Below are 26104 nucleotides of genomic sequence, written 5' to 3'. Positions count from 1 at the left end.
ACGTTTAGTAGCTGTTCTGGGGCTGCTTTCATGAACTGATAAAGAATCAAACACTCAAAAACAGCTGCTAAACAGCCCTTAAAGTGGGACTGTTTAGTCCATTGCTGTTTTTAAGGACAAGAGTGAACTTTGAAACTCACTATATAATTGCTGTAAAATATAATTTAATGCTGTAAACCATGAAAAAGACCCCGAGGGAAAAGTACAAGGTACTTCATGTTGTGGATGCAGGTGTCCATATACTCGTATACATATAGGGAGCACAGACACATAATATACCAGATGTCTTATTTGAACTTAATTTCATGTAATTATATTATTTCCTTTCTTTTAAGACAAATCTTTGATCCAGTAGAGATCTTCTCTCATACAGCTGCATTTCTTACTAAAGACACAAGCCCAGAGAGACTGCGTGCAGTATTTGGTGTGGTCTTGTGAAATGTTTAAAACTTGCAGTGATGTGGCGCATTTCCCCAAAACATCAGATCATTAAACTACAAATGCACCGTATGAGCTCTAAAACAATATTAGAGATTAACAAATGTCAGGATTTAAAGAAGTATGATCACATTAGAAGCATCCACTTTGATGCTACTTTCTAATCAGAGATCCTTTATCATGTTTAAGGTTTATTAGTGGTCGAAAAACAATTTATCAACGCTCTTTTGATCAGTTTTAAACCAATTTTGGGTCAACGGGTTCAAAAAATACCTTCCTCAGGTGTTCGCCTTTTCAGTTACTACTGATAAAAGCTCATGTGTTCCTCACTTTCTAATATGCCAACAAATCTGCACTTATAAACGCAATCAAAATGTTAATAAATAGATTTTTTCCACATTATATGTAGCCTTACAATAGAAATAAGTGACAAAATTGTTTTACTGGTCAAAGAAATTTTTTTCAACCCCAAATTAGTTCTTAATAATAGCTTTTAACTCCATTAATACGCCTCATATTTTGATGAAAGTCATGGGGGTTGTATTTTGAAGGCGCACCTACTATTGGGACCTGTTGGACTGTGGCGCCCTCTAGTGCCGCAGGGGAGCAGTGAGGAGCGGTGCAGGGATGTTTATTGTTCTCCTGCATGTTGTGTTGGTTCACTTTATCCGCCCCGGTGTCAGTTTTCATCCCAGGTGTTTGAAGGCCTCGTGGAGCCCGCTGAAATGAGGCGGGGAGACGCGGAGGGGACGAGTTTGAGAGACTTGCGGTGGGATGAGAAGTGAAAAGGCGCTGGGAGCGGACAGGAGCGGCGTGACGGAGGAGAGCGGGGGGGGACGGGGCAGAGCAGACACCGGCCGGCCGGCACACACACACACACACACACACACACACACACACACACACTCTCGCTCACTCACACAGTCAGACAGATAGACACAGAGCTGCAGGGAAGGACGAGTCTTCACCTCTCACACACACCGACCGAGCCTTTGCGGACAAGTTTTGGGCAGCCGCCGGGTCAGTGAAGGCGTCATGGCTGTGTCGGCGCGGAGCTGGGTCGCCAACGAGGGAGGAAAGCACTTGGTCCTGGTGGGGAAACTTTAGTCAGAGACTGTAAAGTTGTTCGGCTCCACTCACATCGTATTTTGTTAGTGGGTTTGTTTGTTTTACCTGCTCATGAGCTGGTGCTGCACTGGTTTTTCCAAAACGACCTGCAAACTATGTTACTGAACTTCCACCCTGAGGATAAACCACGGACACAGGCACTGAAGGAACTTACTGCTAGTTTGTCAGTGAATTGATTATTCTTGATATGCTGCATCCATACAGACAACTACATGCCAGGGATTTACATTTTGTTACGAGGTCAAATGTAAATCCTGAAACACAACAAGATACATGATTTAGAGACAGTTTACCAGCATCAAGTGCATTTGATCTCACTGTTATTTGTTGATAATGGCCTGATAATGAACATCTACATTGTACATCATGGACTGTGTGTGTGTGTATAGATGCTGTGGCTGGGGGCCAACACCTGGCTGTTCCTGAGGACCTTCCTGTTGTACTCCACTGGGCAGCAGTACCACTACCTGTACAAGATGCTCGGGGTAAGACCTGACACATTCACATGCTGCGTTTATTATTAGTTTTTCAGCGCGTCAGTGTGTTAATGTGACATTCACTGTTCAATGCTCTGAACCGCCGCCCAAAGTTTTAAAGTTACGATCTGTTGTGTTACTGTAAACTACTCCACCACCTACCAGTGCTTTGCATTGAAAAATGAACCAAAACAAGTCTTTTGATTACAATCGTTACAGAAAGACCTAAGATGTTATCTTTAATGTGTACCTTCTTTTACTGTAGACTTTTAGATATGCTCACACGGTATTAATTGGGCCATTTAATAACAACATGTACGGAACATAAGTAGCTTTAAAAGAGAAGGTCAGGCTCATCACCTGGAGAGAAGCATGAAAAGTTAATTTGCCACTACGGTGTCTAAAAAAAAAAGAAGCGTAAATATTGTTTTGCTTCAGAATTATCGAACTATCTAGAAGGTCAGCTGTCTAAGACTCCACTGTTACACTGGTATGGTCTTTATGGTGGACATTTTGGCCTGTCACAGTTGTATTGTGCGCTCACTGTCGTGGTTTACTGGGACACTTGAACAGAGCACAGCCATACGTTTCATGACAAGTCCAAACCTCTGCTGTGAAAAAGGCCTACAGCGTGTCTGAAATCACTTACTTCTTCCTGTATACTTACTGTACTTAACCTCCACCATTTATCTCAGTGTCTGCATATTAACTAATTTGTGATGACAATCCCACGATGCAGTGCACCACATTTTATAGATGCAAACATGATACCTGTTAGTGAGAACTGCTAACTGTAAGTCTCTTATATACGGCAGGCAGAAGTCAGTGAGTGATGAAAGTATAAATTTCCTCTATTTAAAGCCCCCCACACACCTGTGGTCCTGTCACAAAGGTGCTTTCACTTATTTTGCAGGATTAGATTATTTAAGACGTGTGTGGGTGTGTAGGCTTACACAGTGTTGGTGTTGTGCCTGTCATACCTGCACTGACTCATCAGCATATCTACGCTTGTAAGTTTTAATTGTTAACTAAGAAACTCATCAGTGTTTCCCAGTCCTGTTCCTGGGAGCCCGCAGCCCTGCATGTTTTAGATATTTACCTGCTCCAACACACCTGATTCAGATGAACTGGTCTTTATCAGGCTTCTGCGGAGCTGGATAATCGTTTGAATCAGGGCCCCAGGAGCAGGACTGGGAAACACTGCTCTAGTTGAGTCCAAGTAAAGAAACAATGTCCAGTTTACTGTCCATGGAAATGTATAGTTTTGGTTGGCTGTCAGAAAGAAATCTGAGGCACTCTGATGATGATGATGAATGTAAAAATCCTCAAGTGAATCTAGGAAATTATGATTATTATTATTCTAATATGAATATAACTCCATACATTTTTACATTTAAATTTTTTTGCATATTTACATTCATCATTATCAGAGAGATTTCTCTCTGACTGCCAGTCAAAACTATGAACGTCCATCTTCAGTAGGCTGGACAGTCATCCTTGTGGAGCACCTGATTTTTTTTCCCTATTACCACTACTGTACTTTTTGACCCAGTGCAGCACTCCTTATATCATTTTTTCCCTCCGTGTCTATCTCATTTTTGTGAAGACACTATCTCAGGAAATGCCTGGAGGTAATATCTTAAAATCTGCGAAAAGATTCACTTCGACTGAAGAATGAGCTGTTTAGATTTTGGTGGTGAAATTCAAAGGCCAAGTTATCTGTGACCTCATGAAACACAAACCTTGTACACAAATGTCTAAAAAGATAAATCTTTTATATCCAAAAGATCAACTTTACTTTCACAATGTTCTGCAAAAGCACTTATCTGGCACTATTCAACACCATGACTCAGGAACAGAAGGGGAGACTGTGACCAGATTTCACATTTGTTTGGATACCTGATACATTATGTGGCATGTGTGTCCCAAAACTGGTCATGTGACTTTCCAGATGACAACAATCAGACTACAGATTTTTCATCAGTACAGGGGCTAAATCTCTGTTTTTGAAGAAACCTGCTGCTTCTGGCTCCAGAGATTTCTATTTATATCACAGGAGCAGGCTTTGTGATGGATGGTCGACCGTCACATGCAGGTTTAATGAGTCTGAGCTGTGGCTTTAAACTCTGTGACAGCAAGTGTGTGTGTGTGTGTGTGTGTGAGAGTGTGTGTGAGAGTGTGTGTGTGTTCACAGGTTGGCCAGACTCTAGGGCCGGCCAAAAGTGACATTAGACTGGGCACACATTCACACACACACTCACGGAGAATCAGGAATTTGATTTTGATGCCCGTTGACTTATGTGATTGTAGTAATTGTTGTCACAAGTTTATGTTGGCGTGTGTGTGTGTACTTGGTGCCTGTTTGTGCCAGTGAAAACGTTCCTTGTCTTCAGTGAAAATCATAACGAATGCCACATTAAAGAGACTCTCTGAGCTCAGACACTAGTTGTTGATCTCCACCAGCTTTTTGCACCGTTAGACCTGTGTTTGTGTTTTCTTATTAGTTATTGTTACATATTGGTTGTGTCGATTGTTTGTTGCAATGTCAACTTCATGGAAGCAAGGACACTTGTTTAATTGGAACATGTTAAGAACACACAAAGACTCATCTAAATTATTTAATTTTATGAATAAAACGCACCGAGTATTTGTAAATGCTTTAAAACACTGAGTCAGTGAGAAAACATAGAATATGAAAATCGATTGAACGAGAGATGTGTGTAGTGTGAAATAAGAGGTGAAGTAGGATGTAGCAGCGAGCAGCATGACTGAACTATTCCTGCACTGCCTGTACAGTGGGAGGCACAGGGGAGAGAGGGGCAAGTGTGGGCACGCCGCTGGCTTTGACTGAATGCCTTGCCAGAGGGGTTAAGTTTATGTGTGCTTGTGTGTGTGTGTGTGTGTGTGTATCTACACGTATGTGTGTGTGCGCTCGTGTTTGTGCACATGCAAGATGGAGATGCATTTCAAAGCTTTAATGCTGCTAAAGGGAATTTGGATTTAACACTAAAAACATGTTATCTTCTTCACCTGTATGGTTCAGTGCACGTGTGTGTTAGTGTGTGCTTTGGTGTGTTGGTGTGTGCGTTTTTGGATGTTTGGGGGTGATGGGGATGCACAGAAAGCAGGATATCAGATCTCCTGCTTGTGGTTTTGCCGTCAGCTGCTTTTCTATGGAGGTTGTGGTGAGTGAATGTGTGTGGGAGGTTTTTAAAGGGTAAAGATATCAGACTTTGAAGTGAGTTAACCTTGTGCTAACCTTGACTTTCTATATGTAGATTCTCATTTTGACCTGTTCGTGCATTCCCTTCTTATATGTCAGAAATGTCTTGCACGGCTGTCTTTTTCAGGTACTTGTCCAGTTGTTTATTAACATGTAACATGTACACTGCTTGCTCAGCTCCAAGCAGCTGAGGGACACAGTCAGTGACCAGCTGGTGGAGCGTGAGTTGGTGGAGACCAAAAACAGAGCTAAAAGAGAGTGACTATTGGACTTACATTCATCATGTGACTCTAGTAGCTCCAGTAGCTGGGTGTGTAAATATAGTAACATTTTGCTAATCATATACATATATATATATATATATATATACATTAAAAGGTGATATGTCAATGTTGTGTTCACAACTTGTTTTCACTGCCCCATGTGGCCAAATAATCAGTTATTGTAGGTGTAACCAACCTGTCATTAATTGACGCTTAAAACACGACACAACCACTGAATTAAGAGGTGAGGACATAGATTTGTTGTCCATAAACAACTTTAATGATTGATCCTTATTACCATAGCCCACAAACTGTAGGCTATGGTAATAGTACTGAAAGACTGCACATCAAAAACCCTGAAGACACCATTTTGGATATTAGTTTTCACTGTGTTACAAAAGCATTATATGTGTATGTATTAAAAACAGATATGATTAAATGATCTTAAAGTAGACAGCAGAGACATGGATGTACTATCTGAGTAGTTTGAAAAGTTTGTGTGATATTTTTGTTAAGTTTAGCCTCCATAAAAATATAAAAAAAAATACTATTATTTCTGATAGTAGTTCTTTCAGCCTCTTAGGGATAATCGGAAGAGACAGCACCAGCAGTGCTCACAGACGCTGCCAAGAAAGTGTTTAAATGTGCTGAGTTAAGTAGACCCCTAAGTAAATCCAGTGTTTCCGCATGAAAACAGCTTTGATTATTGAGCTGTAACTGGAGATTTGTAAAGACAGATTACCTCGCAGACATCCCTCCCAAGTGACCTCAGGTAAACAGTGCCCCTTTTCATCCGGGCGTCAGGTGCTGTATCAGACAGACAGGATGTTCTGAGATGTAGAGGAAATGTATTATTTAAGTGCATTCAGTCGGCAGACGCTTTTGTTGATGTACAAATGAAGTATAATCCAAGCCAGAGTAGATTAGGAAGTCTTCAAGAATAAGTGCCTCAGAGCTCAGCATGATGTTCTGCCTAACACAAGTACCAGAAGGCTTGCAGGTGCATGAACTAACATATACGTTTTTTTTTAGAAAGTGCTAGGAGGAGGGCTAGAGAGAGAAAGAGCATATTAGATGAGTAAGTACTCTCAGAACGCCTTTTATGGTAACTGTACAAGGAGTTGAGTGGCATACTCAAACAGTATGAGGCAGTACTGAGCTGGATAGCAATGCCGTGCTGAACAGAAGTATTGGCTGCGATCAGCAAGAGTTAAATCTTAGAGTGATTGAGCTGAAGGTGGCGTTCCATCACCCATTTTGAGATCACTGAGACATCCACGCTGACAGTCAGATCACCCGGTGGGAAGGACAGTTAGAGCAGGGTGTCATCAGCATAGCAGTGGTCCGAGAGATACTCTGTGAGGTAAAAGGGACAGGTACACTAATGTTCTAAATACAACAGGAAATTAGTTGTTCTAGTTTGACCCACTGGTTCAGCCCATTTATTTTGTGTCTTACCATCCTAACAAAATTCTGTTTAAAGACAAAGCCCCGGTAAAGAGACACCTAAAGAAGAACGACTCGTAGCTTCACATGCTGAGAGGGACAAAAATGGTTTTAATTAACTCAGTGTGGCAGAGAAGTCATGCCTCAAGCCCTCAGTGCACACAGTGAATTGCCAAAATCTGAGGAGGAACAGCTTAACAGTGTGTATCTTAATCCGCCAGACCATTATCACCGCTGAATCAGGCCCCTTTTCAGCAACCTGCCTAACTGTGTGTGTGTGTGTGTGTGTGTGTGTGTGTGTGTGTGTGTGTGTGTGTGTGTGTGTGTGTGTGTGTGTGTGTGTGTGTGTGTGTGTGTGTGTGTGTGTGTGTGTGTGTGTGTGTGTGTGTGTGTGTGTGTGTGTGTGTGTGTGTGTGCGTGTGTGTGTGAATCGTTCCCAGCTAGGACTGTGCATCAGCAGGGCGTCTGCGTCTGTGCTGAACCTGAACTGCAGCTTGGTGCTGTTGCCCATGTGTCGCTCCCTGCTCACCTTCGTCCGAGGAACACACACGGTAAGAAAGAGACGGGTCGCATTTGTTACTTTGACGTCATGGTGACGGTTGTGTCGTGGTGATCAGCCACTACGGAGCACTATAAAAGAGAAATGAGGGTGTGAATTTGCACAGGATTTATGAGAGACTATTGACTGTGGGGTTTGTTCACTCTGTGATGGTGATCTTGTATGTATTTTTTGTGTAAACCAACTTTACTGACCTGCAGTAATGCACTATTTTCCATGGGGTAAACTGGCGAAATTTTAATGTAAAAATGCAACGCAAACAATTTTTGTTGCATCCTTGATAAAGATCCCAAGCCACAAAGATAATTCTATCGTCTGTGTTACAACACACGCAGGTATCGAGCAGAAAGACCCGCCGACTGCTGGACAAGAGCAAGACCTTTCATGTGGCATGTGGAGTCGCCATCTGCATCTTCTCTGGTAAAAGCTGTCACTTATCACCACAGCTCACATGTCTTAATGTATCACTGTGTGTGTGTGTGTGTGTCTGTGTTAAGTGTGGATAAATGGACACAGGCTGGCTCAGCATTCCTGGCGTACCAGCTGTGATATCCTTCCAGCTGGTCATGTGTCTTTTTGCTGTTGAGTTGTGTGTGTGTGTGTTTGTGTAGTTGCTCTTGCGAGTCTCCCCTCATGACATCATGGGAGCTTTGAGCAGCTGTGGGTCCGCTGGGTCTCTGGTTTACAGGCTTCTTCCTCAGTATTCATTCATGTTGGGGATTTCTTGTGAGGCCTGCCTTCATATCTGTACAGTAAAACACGCCTCTCTTTATCTCACATAAAAAACAACAACCAAAGTCAGCAGTAGCCACCTACATATAACCACGTTCTGTGGTTCTGTGTGCTTTTCCTCGCAGTGATCCAGTCATTGTATAGAGGTCCTGTTCTGTTCTGAAGAGCTATTGACCAGGAGCATTGTGTGAAGAGTGTTGGGAGTAACACTCAGTGTTGCCTGTGGAGACAAAACATTCTGCTGTCTACCCATACCAAGCAGATTTTCAGTCTCTAAAAGCTTTACATTTCACCAGGGAACAAATTTTCAGCAACTTTAAGCATCTCTGTTCCACCAGATTAGGTGTAGAAGATTGTGCATGGTCAGAATCGAAGCAGCAGAGGCCAAGGCATCCTGACTTTATCCCTAATGTGGGGGACATAATGCAAGGACTCAGTGGTGTCAGTAGATTCAGTAGATTCTGTCTGCATGGTAAATTGTCATGTGTTTAAATTTCATCTGTCCAGTTTGTTACATGGACATCATGTTATAAATTTAGAAAGCAGAGGATATTACAAAATTATTTTCACAGGCTGAGTAGTATTTGTCCTTACTAGTGAATATGACATGTAAAATCAGTAGATTGTCCCTTAAAACTACCTATATACAACATTTGGAGCATTGATATGACAGCAAACATCTATTTGCTGTGTAAAGATGTAGTCAAATAATGGCGACCACAGCATATAATAAAGTCAAACTTTCTCAACGTGTTTTGTAATCTGAGCGTCTCCGTTCTTTGTTTTGGTAGCCGGGAGAGATGAGAATACATGTTAGTGCATGTGAGAGAATTTTCACCCAAAAGTCTCCCCTGCCTCTGCTCGAGCTGCTCCATCTGTGCGTCTTGTGCCTCTAGTTTCCCTGCCCCTCATCCCCTTCTCCCACGGCCCTGAGATGGCTGCCGCTGACCTCTATGGTCGGATCAAAATTGTAAAAATCAATATTCAATATATCTAACCAATGAAAACGTACAGTGCTTAACAAATTTATCAGACCACCTGTCATAAAAACGAGAAAACACAAATATTTTAGAAATCTGTCAACAACTTGTGTCAAATTAAACATTGTATTATTATTTATTAGGCAAATAACAAACTGGAACAACTAAATAGTCCTTATTCACATATTTTAACCAAAAATCTTAATATTTAGTTTGACCTCCTTTGGCCCTGATTGTTTTCATGTACTTTTTTTTCATGCTAGCAATTTCTTAAAAGCACTAAATAGAAAGCACGACTGAGGCAATCTCAGAACTAATCTGCTGTCATCTGAGGACAATTTATCCTCTGGGGGCATGGTCCAATGTCTCAATGATTCCAGGCTTCCTCTTTGCTCACTTTGACATTTAGACTAATCTCTTTAAACAAATATCTGCATATGAATGTAGCTTAAAAAAAAGCTAAAAAAGCATTCTGTCTCTTTTGCTCTCTGCGCCGACTACTGCTCAAAAGTGACTGGTCAATACTACTTGGACTACAAACAAACGACAAATGGAAACCAGAAGGCCTCCGATACCAAAATCTTGTCCCTCGCTACAGATTCTGCGTTCATGTCCAGATACAGATTACAGATTACAGATTACAGCTTGGTGGGAATGACAGTTGAGTTTTGCAGGTTTCTAGTCACAAATCTAAAATTGTGCTGGTGCAAGATGAATTTTTTTGGGCCAATCCGCCCAAAGTACTCAACTCAAGAGCATCACACACACACACACACACACACACACACACACACACACACAAACACACACACAAACACACACACATACCCTTCCTCGAACAGAACAGCGGAGTTCCAAAGACCTGAGATAACAGATGACAATGAAGACAGAGAGACAGCAGGGATGGGAGAGAGACATAAGCTGAGAGAAGAAAGAGAGAGAAAAGGGGAGAGGGGTGGGAAGCAGTGGGAGTGAGAAAGGATGTGAGTGAGAAAAAAGGACCCTTGTGTCTCATGATTACGCCCTCTAATTCCATCAGCTGTCGAACGGCTGCGTGGTTAGCCTATGATGTCAGGGAGTTGTGTGTGTGTGTGTGTGTGTGTGTGTGTGTGTGTGTGTGTGTGTGTGTGTGTCAGTGAGTCAGGAGGATGTTTTGCTGACTTACTGCTGAATAGACAAAGAGATGTTTGTATGAGTGTCCGCTAGCAGTTAATTGTGACCTTTATAATTAAGTTTGAATGTGTGTGTGTCTGTTTGAAGCAGACAGGATGTTCTGCGTGCCTCCTGGTGTTTGACAAATGCGTGTTTTCAGTATTGCTCAACCCTTCCTCTTTCTCCGCAGTTGTTCACGTGTCTGCACACCTTGTGAATGTCGTCAACTTCAGTGCAAGCTACTCCGACGACTTCCCCACTCTCAATTTGGCGCGCTACAGAGGAGAGGTTAGAAACAAACACACACGCACACACACATTTGTACGTTAAACTTGTAAGGACCCTCATCAACTTGATGCATTCCCTGAACCCTAAACTTAAAGGTCCCATATCATGCAAAATGAACTTTTTAATGTCTTTTCAACATAAATATGTGTGTGTGCCTGCAGACTGTCAAGCTATGAGGAAAAGCCCTTCTAAAGCGGAGCGTTCAGACAAAGCAGCTCCAGCAGCCACGTCTGCCAAGAGCAAAAATAGTGTTTTTTGAACACAGGACCACGTAAACATGTATGAACTATAAAATGAGCAGAATATGGGATCTTTAACCATCCCGACGACATGTCCGACCTTAATTGTACCCTAACGAACTAAGGCGTGCTTGAAACACGTTGTCCCACATCTGAAAGCAATAATGCAGACAGAGATAGATGATCCGACAAGCATTTAGTTTGAAACACACGGATGCCTTCAACCTAAACTTAACTCCAACCTTAAACATTAAAGTCTCAACCCTCAATCATCCCTTCGAAGAATTGTGGAAAGTGCCCACACCTCCCAAAAATGTCCTCCCCTCAGAGCAGAGGGTGGTCGACCAAGTGCCACGGAGATTAGCAGGCATTGAAGTAGAGGGGCTGAAGTGATTGGTTGGAATGAGGCCTGCAGACTGATTTCTCTCTATAATACATCCTGTAGCTGGCCGCCGCTGTGAAGCCGAAACTCAAATTAGCCTCCACAAAAGCAAAAGATTGAATACACAAACAATTATTTGGGTTTTTTTGTGTTTCTTTCCCAGGACCCCAAGCTGATCATCTTGACCACAAGTAAGAAGGACGACTCATTGTTACACAGTACTGGGCACAGACCAGAGGTGTTTGTATGCATGTGTATGCTGGTATGTTTTTACTTGTGTAGCAGTGAGGGTGATAAATGTGTTGCAGATTAGAGTGGCTTTATGCCAAGAAGAAAGGAGGAAGTCATGCTGTGTTTCCCATGTGTGCACCTCTTTTTCTCTCCCTCTTTAAATATCCTCCCTGTATTTCTAACTCTGGCTGTTTTAGCTGTTCAGGATTGCCTGCTTACTGTTAAATTGTTTAATGGATTTTGTCTCTGCTCTCCGATTGTGTGAATCCCGTCAGTCCCCGGAGTCACGGGCGTCTTGTTGGTTCTCATCCTCTTCTTGATGTTCACGTCCTCGTCCTACTGCGTGCGGTAGGTCAGCCAAACCACCAACCACGATCAGCCCATGTGTGTTTGTTACGTGCTGTTGTCATGGTTGTATCAAGAGATTTGGCTACAGGTTGGCATGTGAGAGAAAACCCTTCTGGTTTGTCGTGTGAGCAACTTTCATTGAAATGAATTGGAGCAAGGCCTCGCAGTTCTCTTGATATGACCGTGGTTTTTGTGCTCATGGATGTGTGTCTCTGTGTCATGTCTGTCGGCCGTTGCCTTTCTGGCCGAGTTCATGTCGTGTGTGTGAGAGAGAAATGAAAGATGGAATCCACGAGGAGGCATGCTGACAGAGGTCTGTTACAGAGCAAATCCCCACTAAGTGTTCCACTCACGGCTCTGTCATTACCCAGGTCACGGTGGGTCACCCACTCTGCATGTGTGCGTGTGTGCGTTTTAACTCGCACAGGTGTGTGAGTGTGTGTGAGTGTGTGTGAGTGTGTTCGTGTGCGCGCCCTCTTTGCTTTCTTCAGTAATTGAACGGAGGGTAAGAGGCTTTTCCAGACCCCTTACGGCTTTAGATAAGAGTTTGGGTAAGTGGCTGGAGTGGTGGGATGAAGGCTCCAGAGGAATACCTACATAATGAGTCACAGTGATCCGCAGATATTAACACACATTGATGCTCACAGAACATATTCTGTAAATTATAGTACTTTGCTTTAGCATTTCTACAGCATTTGTTTTGTCTATGTAAGCAGAAGAGAGCCAACACAGAGGTCATTAGTACAGAATATCAGTAGATTAGTATAGAATTTAGCAATTTTTTGAAATATTACACATAATATTTCACAATTTAAGCTTTCTTAACTGTAATGGCTTTAAATCTCTGAAAGTTTCTATCGTTTCACTTCAATCATAATGTGAACAAAAGAATAGAAAAGACAATGACACTTTGATTTAAACTGACAGTGCTGCTCGTCCTTGTGCTCTACAGAAACAAGGCACACTTTAAGAAAACAAACATGAAAGACGTCTCAGTCAGAGAGGATGAATACAGGGTTTGATGATGTTCTTTGTTTGCTGTGTTTATGGGGGGGAGGTCGTTGTGTGTAATGACCCCTTTAATACTGACCTCTGATGTCCTGCTTACTCAGGCTCTGAGCTGGTAGCCTGTGCGTCTGGTCCTGAACAAACTCTGATCTGGCTTTCTTCTTTTGTTGTCTCTGCTCTTTTTATGTCTCTCGTGCTCTTGTTTCCGTATATCACATTCCCATGTTATTATTCCCGATTTACATGTATTTTTTTTGTCATTATTGCTCTTTTAAATCATTATTGGTATGATTTAGAAGTGAGAGTTTCTTTGAAAGTAATCACATATGCATTCATTTTGCCTTTTTTTTTTACCAGGCTGTCCAACTATGAGATCTTCTGGTACACACACAACCTCTTCATTGTCTTCTACATCATCCTCATGGTGCACATGGTCGGGTAGGTCTTGAGGCTTAGGCCATTGATGACAGCACTAAATCTGTGTTTGTGTGTGTGTGTGTGTGTGTGTGTGTGTGGGTTCATCTCTACATGAATCATTGAGTTTTTCGGTGCTGTCGGAACATCTCCATATCAACCACTGCCAGCAGAGGACACGATAAGAATTTGCCTCACATACGAACGACAGAAAATCGGCAGGAGACGTGTCAAATTGTTCAAATAACCAAACTAGCTTCACCTTTTCCACCAGAGGAGCTCTGAAGTATCAGACCAACATAGAGACCCACCCCCCTGGCTGCCTCAGAGCCAATCAGAGCAGCACAGAGCAGCAGGGCGAGGAGCTGGAGCAGGCAGAAGATGAAGAGAGGAGATGCAGGGAAGAGGCTCACTTCCAGCCACACTACCCCCAGGTCTGTGTGTGTGTGTGTGTGTGTGTGTGTGTGTGTGTGTGTGTGTGTGTGTGTGTGTGCGTGCGTGCGTGCGTGCGTGTGTGTGGTGCACGTCTGTTACGTATATTTTGGCATTTGAATAAATATGTGTACATGCGTGGGTTGAAGGAAGTAGTTCATGCCTGTGAGTCTTTGTTGTAGTGGGTGTGTAAGTGTTGACCTCGCGTGTTGAGTACTCGGGAGGTGTCGGAGGGAGTTACTCCTGTTTATTAGAGGTGTAGTGCTGTAAGGGAGGGGCAGGCATCCTCTTCCTACATCAAGGCCTCCGTTTGTGTGTGCGTCTTCCTGCGTGTGTGATTATGTGTTTGCACATGGTCGTTAAGCAACGAGTTGGTTCTATAAAATCCCCCTTAAACCCGATTGCGCTCTGCAGGCTTTATGGGAGCTGTGAGCAATTAGTCTGCTACAGGTAACTGCCAACAGAGAGAAACAGAAACAACACAAGCGCTGTGACAGAAAGGTAGATGTGTTCTGCACATATTCCCATGAAGTTTGTGTCATCAGCAGCGACTAATACAACAACAAGATTCCCAAAGCTTCCTGTATCAGGGGTAATGCTGCATGTAGCAGAAGTGGGCGTAACAAGGCTACAAAGCCACAAACCCAAATTTGACACTAATACTGTTTTCAAATATTCGATACAATAAAAATAGCTAATTTATTCCTGTTTTTCGTTCACCTGGTGTGACTATAAGGCACAAGTTTGGACTATTGCTTGATTATTTACTATGGTGAATAAACAGAGGTTTTCATTTCATAAACTGCACGAATGTGACATGATTTCAAGCTGGCTAAAGCATCTTGGCAGAAACTGATGGGCTGAAATATTTTGGTAACATGAGTCAGGAGCCCATCGTTATCGTCTTCCAGCAGTCAGGTAGAAAGGAGAAAGAATCCATCGTTCTTCAGCAGATATGATGCATGCAGACTGTGACCTCTCTGTAGGTCTGAGCAGAGTAAAGTGTTACAGGTAACCAAATCTCAGCAACATGTGCTGCCCTGCGGCTCTATAACTGTGAAGTTACACCCAAAACATCTATTAAAAAAATGGCACATGAACATTTCTGAACAACAAAGATGCATGTTCACATATGAATAGACAGAGAAGCAAGTTCAAGCACAGTTTGTTATGACTTGAGCTTTATTCCTGTAGTATGGACTCACCAAAGTAACTGCTGACCTCCCCGAATATGGCGACTATGATTAACTGTTAATGTAATGATCAATGTCTCAGTGTGATGACAAGCATAGTTCTGACGTCATTTGTGGGCTGTATTTGTAGACATGGCTTTGGGTGTCCGGCCCGCTCTGTCTTTACTGTGCCGAGCGCCTCTACCGCTACATCCGGAGCAGTGACCCTGTCACCATAGTGACAGTCATCAGGCACCCCTGTGATGTCATTGAGTTGCGCATGCTGAAGAGGAACTTCAAAGCTCGTCCTGGACAAGTAAGAAAACATGACATGTCTTTATCAGTTCAGCTCAATTCAATTCAATTGAGATTTATTGGCTTGAAAGTTTTAGGGAAAAATGTTGACAAACAATCAAAATATTAATGTGAAATATTATATGATGTGTATTATATATGTATGATCAGTAACACAGTCACAATAACAGCATTAAACTGCATATGTATGAAATTGTTATGTATGAATTATATATACAGTATATCCAATGTATGTATTTGTGTGTGTGTATGTAAGCTTTTATTGTTATTTACTATTTCCTTAATAACATGATGTTTTTGAGGAGAGCACAGTTTCTGCTGTTGTAACCAACGATGGTCTCTATGTCTCCCTCTCTGTCTCTTTCTCAGTATATTGTTCTTAACTGTCCAGGTGTCTCTTCATTTGAGAACCATCCCTTCACGCTAACAACGGTACGACTTTATGCAACACATTCCTCACTCATGACACAATGCACACACACACACACACACACACACACACACACACACACACACACACACACACACACACACACACACACACACACACACACACACACACACACACACACACACACACACATTTGTTTTTATAGTTTCTTAAACTTTCTTCCCCCTGGCAAAGAACATGCAGTTCTTTGTCTCTCTCAACATCCCGCCCCCTCTACTGCTGCCTCGCACTTGAGTGACAGCTGGGTCGTCCAGTAAGATTCTGTTTCACATTGTTGATGTTTTCAGATTCAGTCCAGATTGTGTGAGACAAAAGCAGAAGAAATAGAGACAACTTTCTGCTTAGACAGCATAAAAGGATGGACTCGCACTCATTCCCACACACACACACACACACACACACCCACACACATACATACACACTACAGTATGTGCATGCCTATGCCTGGTGTGTTATGGAGCTTTGAGGAGAAGGGCAGAGAATCACACTGACAGAGAGCAGACAGACCCCTGAGGCTAGTAACGCCGTCTGCCAACAGGAAGGTTGTGTGTGTCCGTGTGTGTGTATGTGTGTATCTGTGTGTGTGTGCATTGTTAAACTTAATGAAAAATGTTACCGTATACGTTCAATGTGTATGTGTGTGTTTGTGTGTGTGTGAGCGTGTGTCTTTGTGTTAGGTACAAGTGCATGTGAGTGTTTTCTTGTACTTTCCAACAGTTGAGAGTGTGTGTACTTGTGTGTCTGCGTGTGTGTGCGTATGTGTCTGCGTGTGTGTGCGTATGTGTGTGCATTTTGCTGTGACTCACTGTCTGATCTCTAACTCCTCACAGTGTCCCACAGAGAGCAAGGAAACTTTTGGCATCCATCTCCGAATCGTGGGAGACTGGACTGGTGGGTACACAAACACACGTGCGCAGGCACACACACACACACACACACACACACGCATACGCATACGCACACATCCACAGATTGTCTGTTCCCCATCAGAGTTGACAAGACAGAAGTCAATTTGTTTCATCCTCCTCATTCTCTCTCCTCTCTGGGGAGGATGCATGTTCGAAAAACTACATTTATGTGTGTGTATCCCTTTCTGTCTCGCTATTTGTGTGTATTTTTATTCTCTTGTGTATGTGTGTATGTATGCAACTTCCTCTTCACTTTAAAGCTAGCACGGTTCCTTCAGTTTTATTGGCTAGTTGGAAAAATATACATAACATGAGTGTGAACATACACAAACACACACTTTATTATAATTTATTTAACACAGCTGAGAGAATTTCAGTCAAACTAAAGAGCTGAAAATTGGAAGCAGAAACACTTGTTGTATTAAAGGCACAAGCACAAACACTTCACATGCACATACAGTATGTCAGAGAAAGAAAAGTCAATGATGTCATTCCACTGGCAAAGGTCCCCTATCCTGCACTTTTCTCATGCAGCAGACTCAAAAGGAAGTCACTTCTACAGGAATCTGTGCTCTTTGGGAGCGTGCAACATATGCAAGAACGTGTACAACAATTTGTACTGTACATATCCACACACACACACATGTTTTCAGAACACAGGAAGGCAAGTCGGTTTGTTTGCATTGGCCCCTTAATCTGTAATGACCACATGTTGGAAAGGAAACGTCGGAAAACATTCAGTTGGAATGCACAGACACCTCGACTTATGGGAGTATTTGTAAAGACCTAATGTTTGCATTAACTACTAGAGTTAGCACTGTCCACTCTGAGAGTGATAGAAAAAAAAATACTCCTCTCCTCTCCTCTCCTCTCCTCTCCTCTCCTCTCCTCTCCTCTCCTCTCCTCTCCTCTCCTCAGAGCGGTTCACACAGCTGTTACTTCCTGAGCCAAGGATAGACTTGGAGATCCTTCCCATGGTGCAACAGAGGAGATACCCCAAGTAAGTTTATGTGTGTGTTTGTGTGTGTGTTTGTGTGATGTGGCTGACATGATTTCTCATGAAGCTCAGAATCACAGAGGGGTCAGAGGTTTTGACCTCGTGACCTCTGACCTTGCGCTCTTCCTGCTCTGTGTTTGAGAGAGAGAGAGATAGGCAGAGATAGAGAGGGAGGTGCGGGGTCGGAGGGAATGGGAGTTTGTTTTGTGACAGCAAACCAGAGCTAAACAAACCATCAAAACCTCCAAACCCCCTCCCTCTGTTAAGTGGGCCGAGCTGTACAACAATGCCCACTAATGGATAGAAGGGTTCGGGTTAATATCCTTTTACTGGTACACTTTAGCTAGTGTACATGCACACGCTGACAAAGTGGCTGCTCACACTTATTTTCACAAAATCACTCATTTTTTTAAGACATGACATGTTTTTCCAGATGTGACCAATAAAGCGGGTAAAACTGGTACATGTGGTATTACCGAACACTTAGCTGCCCCAGAATGCTTTTATTTTGTTTCGCAAGAAAAAGAATTATCAGACATTTTGGAAATTGTCTGCAATATGGAAGATGCCTGTTTCATCATTTGACTGGAATTGGATGTCGCTCGCAGGTCTGAAAAGTGAAACCAATGCACAGGAGCCTTAAATCTGCATTCTTTCTAAAGGCCAACAGGGGGGCGACTCTGCTGGTTGTAGAAGATGTCTGATAGTATGGAGGTCTGTGAGAAAATGAGCCGACTTCTCTCTTAATTTGTTACCTCAGTAAACTCTTTCCCAACGAGTTTATGGTCTCAATCAGTAGTTTCAAGTCTTCCTCAATACGGCATGATGTTCATTCAGTAAATGATTGTCTCATTTAGAATAAAATAGACGATAACGCAGGGTATGCTTTAGGGCGGGACCACTTTGTGGTTAACCTATCAGAGGGCGTCTTCATGAGTCAGTCAGGATGTGACTTCTGCCTCCAAAAAAAACAAGATGGTGCCGCCCGTAAAGCCAAACTCTAAACTTCAAAATATATACAGTCTGTTTTCATCTCTGTGTGTTCAAAGCAGAGAACCTATTTAGCCTAGCTTAGCACAAGCCTGGAAAAAAATCTTTCCAATAACGGCAAAGCTGTCAAACAGATATTTTACTTCTTTATACATTTATGGCCCTGAATAAAAAGTCTCTGAAGTGTTACTGAGATCACAGTGCCCTGTGGTGGGTGTTGAGGCGTTTAAGGCTGCTGTAGCACTTTTTTTCAATGCAGAGAAATGTTTGGGGTTGGCTTTCCTTGGTCACTTTGTATTGTGTGTGTATGTGTATGTGTGTGTGTTTTCTCAATGACATATGTGCCTGAGCAGCTGCTGTAGAGATGACGGGTGTGTGTATGTGTGGGGGATCGCTATCTGCCTGTCTGTTCTCACACACACACACGCGCGCACACACACACACACACACACACACACACACACACACACACACACACACACACACACACACACACACACACACACACACACACACACACACACACACACACACAAGCTGCACCCAGACTGTGGGATTTCATGTGCAGGATGTTTATCTGCTTGACCCTGAGGGGAAACTTTAAATATATGTGCATATTTGTCCACTATCTTAGCTAATTGTCTTTCTTGTTCTTGTCCGTGTTGCATGTTCAGACTTTATGTGGATGGACCGTTTGGAAGTCCATCAGAGGAAGTGTTTAACTACGACATCAGTCTTTGTGTTGCGGGTGGAATAGGAGTCACGCCGTTCGCCTGCGTGCTGCACGCTCTGCTGTGAGTTGTGAGAGATATATCATGCACTAACAAATGCTGAACAGTCTGAGTACTGACATATGTTTCTTTATGTGCTTATATGTTTCTTTCCCCCCTGCTGTTCGCCCAGTGACGGCTGGACGGGCTTCAGGCTACAGAGGTTGTACTTTGTGTGGGTCTGCAGGGAGCTGCAGTCCTTCTACTGGTTTGCTGAGCTGCTGTGTGCCGTGCATCACAAGGTCAGGACAAAGTCTGCTCAAGTCAAAGCTTATGAAATGTGGGAATTCAACTGTGGTTCATCGTAAGGAAAGCTAGTTTACCAGCAGAGATAATCCACTGGGCACAGGTTATTGGGGCTAGCAACTTTCCATTCCTGTGTGTTTTTACTTGCAGTCGGGTCAAAGAAAGTTTTCTGGTTTTTAAAGGGAAGAGGAAGGTCAGAGGTCAAAAGCATAAAAGACCACAGATGAGCAGCACCTGTGTTATTACAGTAAGAAAAAGGTTGTGTTGAAATATAGATATTGATTAAAAAACCCCCATTAAGTCACGGTGACATCCTCTGCATAGTTTAGTGACTTGCTTTCTTTTTTGTGTGTGTGTATTTTGCAAAGAATAAATTAGCATATTCTAAGCATACTTAGCAGGGAACACACGCCCTAGAGAGCAAATTTAACTATTTAGGGTTTTTGCAGTGATTTGAGTAAAATGAGAACAATGAAATGCCAAGGACCTGGAGTAACAGGTTTGTTGTCCTCAGTACCATTTTACGGGAATAAATATTACAATTTATTCAAAAAAATCTCTCTGGTGAATTAGATTAAATGCATCTCAGCACCATTAAACATTGAACTGTCCATATTTGTGTCACTTAGCTTTGGCAGGAGAACAGGCCGGACTACTTTAATCTGAAACTATACGTCAGTCAGGCAGACAACCTGCAGGTAGGTGTGACAGACACACACACACACACACACACACACACACAGACATGTCTAACTTTTTTAATTTTCATCTGTATCATTTCATTGTGTTCACCCATTCATGTCTTCATTGAGCCAACAATGTATCTGTGTTGCATGTTAGATCTCTACATATCTTTATTTAATTTTTATCTTTTGTTATATACATCTTTATTGAACAGCCTTAAAAACGTGCCCCACTAGAGGGCAGTATACAACAGGGAGAGAGGCTACAGACCTCTAAGGTCTTAAGTCTCCTCTTGAGTTGACTGTCTGTCTGTTGCTGTCTGTTCTCTCGCTGATCTTGACATTACTTATAAACACTGTAAATTGTTTGAGTGAGTGTGTCCACTTCTGTAGTTATCCACTTGTATCAAACTCAAAATCTCCTCACCTTTTCTCACTGTGGTGAACAGCTGTCGGAGCCCATGACTGCAACCATTAACAGTAGTTTTTATTTCTCATGTTGTACAAACCTTTCACCTGTGTTAGGATGACTGTAGTTCAAGATCTTTGATCACACTATAATTGCCTGCTATGCCTGGAACAGGATCTGAATTCACCAACAAAATATCCCAAAACATTTGTTTCAGAATATATTCTTACAGTGAGCGTGCTTAACACAAAACAATCACATTTAACCCTTCAAACATTTAAAATGAAGTGTAGCCACATATTTTGGGACAAATCATATAGAAAGAATGAATATTTTGAAACGATAATACAATATGAAATTATGATTTGCTAGTTTTGCATGCTGCTACTGACTTTCATTTATTTATAAAACCCAATAATAATAATGATCAACTTTATTTCTGTAGCACAATTCCTGCTTAAAACGCAAAGTGAGATAGATGGATAGATGGATAGATAGATAGATAGATAGATAGATAGATAGATAGATAGATAGATAGATAGATAGATAGATGAAAAAAGAGCCATACTTATGTTTGGTACAGTGGAGATCGAAGGTTTGGGCACCCCAGGTAAAAATTTGTATTAATGTGCATAAAGAAGCCAAGGAAAGATGGAAAAATCTCCAAAAGGCATCAAATTACAGATGAGACATTCTTATAATATGTCAAAAAAAGTTAGATTTTATTTCCATCATTTACACTTTCAAAATAACAGAAAACAAAATAATGGCGTCTACAAAAGTTTGGGCACCCTGCAGAGTTAATACCTTGTACTGCCCCCTTTGGAAAGCTGAGACCTGACAGTGTCATGGATTGTTCACAATCATCGTCTGGAAAGACCAGGTGATGTCAATGTCAAAGGTGTTAAATGCCCAGACTCATCTGACCTTGCCCCAACAATCAGCACCATGGGTTCTTCTAAGCAGTTGTCTAGAACACTGAAACTGAAAATAGTTGACGCTCACAAAGCAGGAGAAGGCTATAAGAAGATAGCAAAGCGTTTTCAGATGCCAATATCCTCTGTTTGGAATGTAATTAAGAAATGGCAGTCATCAGGAACAGTGGAAGTTAAAGCAAGATCTGGAAGACCAAGAAAAATATCAGACAGAACAGCTCGCAGGATTGTGAGAACAGCAAGTCAAAACCCACGTTTGACTGCACGATCCCTCCAGAAAGATCTGGCAGACACTGGAGCTGTGGTACACTATTCCACTATAAAGAGATACTTGTACAAATATGGTCTTCATGGAAGAGCCTCTTCTACGTCCTCACCACAAAATTCAGCGTTTGAAGTTTGCAAATGAACATATAGACAAGCCTGATGCATTTTGGAAACAAGTTCTGTGGACCGATGAGGTTAAAATGGAACTTTTTGGCCGGAATGAGCAAAGGTACGTTTGGAGAAGAAAGGGCACAAAATTCAATGAAAAGAACCTCTGTCCAACTGTTAAGCATGGGGGTGGATCAATCAGGCTTTGGGGTTGTATTCCAGCCAGTGGCACAGGGAATATTTCACGAGTAGAAGGAAAAATGGATTCAAGAAAATTTCAGCAAATTTTGGATGCTAACTTGATGCCATCTGTGAAAAAGCTGAAGTTAAAGAGAGGATGGCTTCTACAAATGGATAATGATCCTAAACACACCTCAAAATCCACGGTGGATTACATCAAGAGGTGTAAACTGAAGGTTTTGCCATGGCCTTCACAATCTCCTGACCTCAACATAATTGAAAATCTATGGATAGACCTTAAAAGAGCAGTGCGTGCCAGACAGCCCAGAAATCTCAAAGAACTGGAAGACTTTTGTAAGAAAGAATGGACGAAGATACCTCAAACAAGGATTGAAAGACTCTTGGCTGGCTACAAAAAGCGTTTACAAGCTGTGATACTTTCCAAAGGGGGCAGTACAAGGTATTAACTCTGCAGGGTGCCCAAACTTTTGCAGACGCCATTATTTTGTTTTCTGTTATTTTGAAAGTGTAAATGATGGAAATAAAATTTAACTTTTTTTGACATATTATAAGAATATCTCATCTGGAGATTTTGGAGATTTTTCCATCTTTCCTTGGCTTCTTTATGCACATTAATCCAAATTTTATCTGGGGTTCCCAAACTTTCGATCTCCACTGTAAGTTAAACTTTTCCAGCCGCTGAATGTAAAAAAGCAACCTTACTGCACTCTGTATGCTGTAATGGTGTCTCTCACTGTGTGTACATGTCAGGGAAATGTACAAAACAGGGAAACAGCGCCAACAAAATCCCACTTGTGGCCAAATTACTCTTTTCAGCTCGCGTTGACGTTTCACTTGTGTGATGGTTTATAAGAGGTCGTAAAATTAGCCTGTCATGATTCACAGGCCTGTCAAAGGAAGTAGAGCAACTGCTCAACACTCCACAGAGTTTCTTTTATGCTCCTGATTTGTGAGGATTCCAGCGATTACTCTGTAAAAACATCCAGCGTTATTGATCTCGGTTTGTAAGACAGGCCTCAGTAAAAGCAGAACATCAGATAGCAGGTGTTGCCTTTAACCTCTACAGAAAGACGCTGGCCCCTGTCAGAGTTGTTCTGTGGAAAGGGATCGAGGCAGGGCTCTCTATTAACTGGCGGACCACTAAAAGACAGTGACGTGACACTTTGCCTGACCTTTGCCTTACACCCATGTCTCGGAAATGCATTAAGATGTAGTGAGTGTATTGGGTTGCCCATGGGGTTACTAATGGAGAATACAGTGGCATTATCAATACAGACTTGCCTCCTAACAAACATAATGTATATAGTATATATAAGTATAAGGTAAAAATCCTGTATTTCATGTGTGATTATACTATACAGGAACTCTGCTTAATGTAATTTACCTGTTGGCTGATGGATTTTTTAGGCAAATTAGTTTTTTTCTGAAATAGCTCATATTTAAACTGTGATAAGGTTAAATAACAACCAATACAGCACATTATTTTCTTTCTCATGAGTCCCTGAATTTACTTTTCTGTGCCGATAACTGCCGACAGCTGTTTGCACTACAGATAACATTTTAAACTAGAGGGCACAGGCTGCTACACTATGCAGCCTAGCAGGACAAGGCAAGAGGCGTAGAGGGACTGACGGTGGAGGAAGATGGAGAACCTGTTGTCATGTCAACAGTGTTTTTCCAATAGTGCTGTCAGAATGATCCATAAAAACGTACATAAAAAGATTTAATGTGTCAGCAATGTGCTGCGGCGCCAGTCAAATGTCTTCAGTAAAGGAGACATAAAAATGTATCTCATACGCTGACTGTATGTTTCTTAATTTGTCAGAAAACGTGACATCTGTAATGCTGATCTAAACTGCCGATTGCAGACAGTGTGGATGCTCTTCCTGTAGCAGTGGTAACATGGTCATTTTTCAACCATTCAGATGCAGCTTCACGGAGCTTTATAGTGAGTTCACTGCTCTCTGTTTTTGACTGCAGCAGTCAGTACTTTTCGGAGTAAAAGCTCTAAAAACCGTCTGTAAACTATTTGTTCAGCACCAAACGGCAGACAGACAATCAGCAACTAACTGGTGAACATAGTGTGACTTTTAGCAGCTAGAGAGACACATATTGCATTAGGTGTTGGTAGAGACCAAAGTCAGAGCTTAAAGAGAGCGAATATTGACGTACATTTGGCAGGTGGCCAGAAACTCTAATAGTGCCCAATTACTGCTGGATTTAAGCATCTTACTGATAAAAAGCAGTCCATTGCAGGATAAATACAAACTGGGATGTTTTTGTTATCTGCCCTTTTTTCCAGAGCATGTCTGAGGAGAAGTACCGCCCGCTCACCTCGAGGCTGCTGGTTGGTCGACCCAGGTGGAAGTTACTGTTTGATGAGATTGCGAAGACCAATAAGCAGTGAGTAGAGAGGGAGTGTCTAGCATTGGAGTGAGAAATCCAGTGTTATTACACATCCATTAACTGCTAACACCCCTGTCGCTCTTTGGTTTCAGTAAGCGAGTTGGGGTTTTCTGCTGCGGACCAAAGGGCATCTCCAGGACTCTCCACAGACTGTGTAACTCAGCCCGAACCTCTGGAACAACCTTTGAATTCAACAAGGAGTCTTTCAGCTGATCGAACACCAGAGCTGGTTCTATCTACACTTTAAGGTCAATCTCAGTGAAACAAAACAGCAACTTTTGGATGAATGGATTTTCATACATTTAAGGGCCAATGTTCTTTATTTGAAGAGCATTTCGGAATATCGTTGGCCAATCTTGGTTACTTGAAATGTAGTTCTTGTCTATGAATCTGAAAGCAAACTGTCAGATGTTATTTGACATACAAGAAACTGTTATTATTATATTCTACTATTATATTAGAATATTCACAGACTATATTACTCATATGTCTCAAAAGGCCCAGCAGGACAAGACCTCAACACACAGGCCTGTTCCTCTCTACAAACCAGCCTGACCCTTAGGCCAAGTAACTATTGGGGCTACAGCATCTGATCCAGTCAACCTCCAAGGCAAACTGTGCGGATTCTCCACTCATGACGGTCTGCTGCCGGTCAGATGCTGTTGGATTTCATCTTTTTCCTTCCGAACCCCTCTGTGGAGAAGATTTGTTTTCTCATGTTGGAGCCTAATGTGAGAAAAAAAAAGTCTGACACAACCTTCAATTTCACGACCACAAACACAACAAAATAATGATATTACACATGAGAGAATTTGTCTTTCATTGGGCTCAGACATCACACAGGGACCCGACTAACTGCTGAGATGAGTTGAGTTAAATAACCAGATTTGGAACCACAATGTGCAAATCAGTCAAGCCCAAGTTTAATGTCAGACCAGTGACACCAAACAAGCTCTACAGCCCAAAGATGTGAGGTTATAGAGAGCAAAGTCTCCATTCAGTACCACCTCAGGAATACCTTCTGTTCCACTAGCTTTTCTATCTATAACCAAAACAAGTGAGTATCTTCTACTGTACTTGACATACAGACCATTTTAACTGTGATGAATTGTTGCCTTAGAGTCCCACCTCAGTGAACAAACACTTCCTGTATGAGACAGTGTATTTGATTGGTCTGTGACACTGACACTCATCAGAGTCCTTGTTGATTTGCCTTCAGCAGAAGAAAGGAGTAGAACCAAAATGGACAAACGATGGACACTTGATTCTTTGTTTTCATCTTTTTGTTGTTAAATTGTATGTGTTTCCTGTTCCTGTATGTGTATCAGAGATCGGTCTTTATACAAAACAAACCTACACTACACCTCAAGCCAGTATTTTTAGTTGTTTTCAAAATTTATTTATATTGTTAAAAGTTATTTTATGTTATGTGAAAAACTTCTGCAGGGCTTTGGCAATTTTTCCACAAAGTAAGTGTTTGTCATTGTTTTTTTTTTTTACATATCCC

The 26104-nt window shown here is 42.0% G+C and overlaps 1 protein-coding gene across 1 annotated transcript; it reads left to right on the top strand.

Annotated features, from left to right (window-relative positions):
- The first annotated feature begins 1463 nt into the window (after window positions 1-1463).
- On the top strand, window positions 1464-26071 carry LOC139200592 (NADPH oxidase 4). The gene is made up of 19 exons (XM_070829925.1): window positions 1464-1530; window positions 1956-2051; window positions 7415-7525; window positions 7869-7953; window positions 10588-10685; window positions 11470-11497; window positions 11813-11885; window positions 13251-13331; window positions 13582-13741; window positions 15063-15227; window positions 15596-15658; window positions 16508-16568; window positions 17504-17585; window positions 19247-19366; window positions 19476-19584; window positions 20218-20286; window positions 24494-24594; window positions 24690-24845; window positions 25096-26071. The coding sequence occupies exons 1-18, from the start codon at window positions 1474-1476 to the stop codon at window positions 24808-24810; spliced, it is 1680 nt and encodes a 559-aa protein (XP_070686026.1). The 5' UTR covers window positions 1464-1473; the 3' UTR covers window positions 24811-24845; window positions 25096-26071.
- Window positions 26072-26104: the final 33 nt, after the last annotated feature.

Source organism: Pempheris klunzingeri, chromosome 4 (assembly GCF_042242105.1).
Source record: "Pempheris klunzingeri isolate RE-2024b chromosome 4, fPemKlu1.hap1, whole genome shotgun sequence".
Taxonomy (NCBI): domain Eukaryota; kingdom Metazoa; phylum Chordata; class Actinopteri; order Acropomatiformes; family Pempheridae; genus Pempheris; species Pempheris klunzingeri.
Note: the sequence above shows the minus strand (reverse complement) of the source record. Positions and strands in the feature narration are given on the sequence as shown.